The following is a 3,928-nucleotide window of genomic DNA, read 5'->3' as shown; positions in this document are numbered from 1 at the left end:
TCAGCACAATATCGAAAATTAGGATATCTTAAAGTAGCACGCGAGTCTCGCTATCGGCTTCTCGCAATAAAAAAACTCGCGTAGATCGGAGCTACCTCGTGCGGAGATTGAAACCTTTCGAATCCCGTCAATGATTTGGATCGGCAACCACTCCACTCCCTCCGCGTGCTCCCGCGGTGCCCGCCTACTTATTCGTCTTCCCCGTCCCTGCTGCTACCACACAGCAACCACTGGCAGCTTGCAGCAACAATGGAGCTCAGTCTCACACCACTCGCGGCTCTGTGCGTCCTGCTCGCCTTCGCCGTCGTAGCCCCTCCGGTGGCGGCAACGGAGGTGGAGGTGGAGATCAGGACGGCGGAGGTGCAGTCTTCCTACATCGTGCACGTCGCGGCCGGGCACGCGCCACGGCTGCCGCGCCGCGGCCTGCTGACGACCCGTGCGTACGGCTCGTTCTTGCGCGACCAATTCCCCGTCGAGCTCTCCAGCCCGGCGCCGAGGGTGCTCTACTCCTACTCGCACGCCGCCACGGGCTTCGCGGCGCGGCTCACGGGGCGCCAGGCCGCGCGCCTCGCGTCCTCGGGCTCCGTGCTCGCCGTCGTGCCCGACGTGATGCAGGAGCTGCACACCACCCTCACGCCGTCCTTCCTCGGCCTCTCGCCGTCCTCCAGGCTGCTCCCGGCGTCCAACGGCGCCAGCGACGTCGTCATCGGGGTCCTCGACACCGGCGTGTACCCGGAAGGCCGCGCGTCCTTCGCTGCCGACGCGTCGCTGCCGCCGTTGCCGCCCGGCAAGTTCCGCGGCGGGTGCGTCTCGGGACCGTCGTTCAACGGCTCCGCGCTATGTAACAACAAACTCGTCGGCGCCAAGTTCTTCCACAAAGGGCAGAAAGCTGCGCGCGGCAGTGCGTTCGGTGAGGACTCTGAGTCGCCGCTCGACACCAACGGCCATGGCACCCACACCTCCTCCACCGCCGGCGGCTCTGCTGTTGCCGATGCAGCCTTCTACGATTACGCCAGAGGAAAGGCCGTCGGCATGGCCCCGGGCGCGCGCATTGCCGTCTATAAAGTGTGCTGGAAAGGGTGCGCGAGCTCTGACATCCTCGCCGCGTTTGATGAGGCGATCGCGGACGGTGTCGATGTCATCTCTCTCTCCCTCGGCTCCAACGGCAAGGCCCCAGACTTTTATAGCGATATGACCGCCGTGGGCGCGTTCCACGCCGTCAGCAAGGGCATCGTCGTCTCGGCTTCCGCGGGAAACTCCGGCCCCAAAGAGTCCACCGCCGTGAACGTCGCGCCATGGTTCTTGACAGTCGGCGCATCCACCCTCAATCGCCAATTCCCGGCCGACGTCGTTCTCGGCAACGGCGAGACCTACACTGGTACTTCTCTCTACGCGGGCGAGCCGCTGGGCGCGACCAAGATACCACTGGTCCACGCAGGGGAAGTGGGCTCAAAAATATGCGAAGCAGGGAAGCTGAATGCCACCATGGTAGCCGGGAAGATCGTCTTCTGCGACCCTGGCGTGTACGCCCGGGCTGCCAAAGAACAAGCCGTAAAGCTCGCTGGTGGTGCCGGAGCAATCTTCGGAAGCCCCGAAGCATATGGCGAGCAGGCCATGACCAGCGCCTATGTCCACCCCGCCACGGCTGTCACATTTGCCGCTGCCGAGAAGATCAAGAAGTACATAAGCGCGCAGACATCGCCTACTGCGACGATCGTGTTCCGTGGCACCGTGGTCGGCCCGACGCCTCCTTCCCCTAGAATGGCGTCCTTCTCGAGCCGCGGCCCGAACACCCGCGCGGCGGAGATCTTCAAGCCGGACGTGACCGCGCCAGGCGTGGACATCCTCGCCGCTTGGACGGGGGCTAACTCACCCTCGGAGCTCGCCAGCGACACGAGGCGAGTGAAGTACAACATCATATCGGGCACGTCCATGTCATGCCCGCACGTGAGTGGCATCGCCGCGCTGCTCCGGCAGGCGAGGCCGGAGTGGAGCCCCGCCATGATCAAGTCGGCCCTGATGACCACCGCGTACAACATCGACAGCGCTGGCGGCGTCATCGGTGACATGTCCACGGGCAAAGCGTCCACGCCATTCGCGCGAGGGGCCGGGCACGTCGATCCCAACCGCGCGGTCGACCCGGGATTGGTGTACGATGCCGGCACGGAGGACTACATCACCTTTCTGTGCGCGCTGGGCTACACAGACAAGCAGATCGCCGTGTTTGGCTCGTCCACCAACTGCTCGACGCGCGCGGGCTCCTCCGTCGGCGACCACAACTATCCGGCCTTCTCGGTGGTGTTCACCGCGAACAAACTGGCGGTCGTCAGGCAGCGCCGCGTCGTCCGCAACGTCGGCGGCGATGCCAGGGCTACGTACAGGGCCAAGGTCACCGCCCCGGACGGCGTGCTCGTCACAGTGAGCCCCCGGACGCTGAGGTTCACCGCGACGCAGAAGACGCAAGAGTACGTGATCACCTTTGCGCAACGAATCTTCGGGAGCGTCAAGGGGAATCACACGTTCGGGTCAATCGAGTGGAGCGACCGCAAGCACACGGTGACTAGCCCCATCGCCATCACCTGGCCAGCGAGCAAGGTTGCGGACATGTGAATGTGATCGGTGTGGGTGGGTACTATAGTAGTTTACCTCATTTGTTGTAAATTTCAGTTCGCGTGGTTGGATCAAGAGGCCTTGCTTTATTTAATTTCAAAGAAAGCCAAGTTCAAAGAGAAATATTCAAGCAAAGCAGAGATACTAATAGATCAAAATATGCCTTTCTAATAAAGGAGATCAAAGAAAGTTTGATCGAGCGTACTTCTTGTATTACTCATGTTGGTGGCACAAAAAATTACGCTAGTCACTTTCTCACAAATTTTGGAAGATTGCAATGCCGAACTGTTGTGTGGCTTGGGTTCGGTCCAAATGAAATTCTTGACTAATTCTTGATTTTGAGTAATACAAGTATTATCCCGCAAGAGAAAACTAAAAAAATCAACAGTTCAACACATAGAGGTTAAATTTTGTTGCATAAAGCCTTTTCACTAGGAAAAAAACCTAGCCGCCACACAACCCTAATTCTTCGCCCGCTAATTCTGGCCCCTTCACTAGTAGAAAAGGGGGCAAAGGTCCAGGCCGGGTCAGCCCATTAGTCCTGGTTCAGTCCAGAACCGGGACCCATGGGGGCATTGGACCCGGTTCATGAGCCCCGGGGGCCGGCCGGGCCACGTGGGCCATTGGTCCTGGTTCGTCTGGACCTTTTGGTCCCGGTTGATGGGACGAACCGGGACCAATGGGCCTCGCTCCTGGCCCACCACCATTGGTCCCGGTTGGTGGCTTGAACCGGGACCAAAGGCTGCCCTTTAGTCCCGGTTCATACCACCAACCGGGACCAATGAGGTGCCTATATATATATCCCCTCGCTTAAGAGCAGAGCACACTGCTCTGTTTTTTCTGGCCGTCGAGGGAGAGAGGGCTTGGTGGTGCTCTAGCTCACCTCCTATGCACACAAGGTGTTCGATGGAATGCCCGAGCCACACTACTTAAGCTTTCTCCTCTCCAAGCTCGACCTCCAAGCTCCATTTTCCTCAATATTTGTCTAGGTTTAGCGGTCCGTCACGCCCCATCCCCGTCTTCACCGTCGTCGATCACTCGCGCCGATCTCATCGCCGGCACCACCGTGGTGAGCCTCTTATTCTTATCTTCTTTCTGAAAGGAAAAATATTCTTACTTGTATGTTTAGATAGATATTTGTATTATTTTCTTACTTTTATTATTGCATCTTATATAGTGCGATGGTTTTGGTATCCGCCCCCGTCGGTCCTCGTCCTATCTATGATTCGGATGTGGTATATATTATCTTTTCATAACTATTGGTTCATTTATTGTTTATGACAATTATGCCGACCAACGTGACATAGATTTTATTTAC

The 3,928-nt window shown here is 58.3% G+C and overlaps 1 protein-coding gene across 1 annotated transcript; it reads left to right on the top strand.

The window, feature by feature from the left end:
* The first annotated feature begins 249 nt into the window (after window positions 1-249).
* On the top strand, window positions 250-2,805 carry LOC119321917 (subtilisin-like protease SBT1.4). Its single transcript, XM_037595428.1, has one exon. The coding sequence runs from the start codon at window positions 250-252 to the stop codon at window positions 2,608-2,610; it is 2,361 nt and encodes a 786-aa protein (XP_037451325.1). The 3' UTR covers window positions 2,611-2,805.
* The last annotated feature ends 1,123 nt before the right edge of the window (window positions 2,806-3,928 follow it).

Source organism: Triticum dicoccoides, chromosome 6B (genome assembly GCF_002162155.2).
Source record: "Triticum dicoccoides isolate Atlit2015 ecotype Zavitan chromosome 6B, WEW_v2.0, whole genome shotgun sequence".
Taxonomy (NCBI): Eukaryota; Viridiplantae; Streptophyta; class Magnoliopsida; order Poales; family Poaceae; genus Triticum; species Triticum dicoccoides.
Note: the sequence above shows the minus strand (reverse complement) of the source record. Positions and strands in the feature narration are given on the sequence as shown.

Bases quoted from the DNA above. Each gene is read 5' to 3' on its own strand.
- LOC119321917 (XM_037595428.1), top strand. From the start codon at position 250: ATGGAGCTCAGTCTCACACCACTCGCGGCTCTGTGCGTCCTGCTCGCC.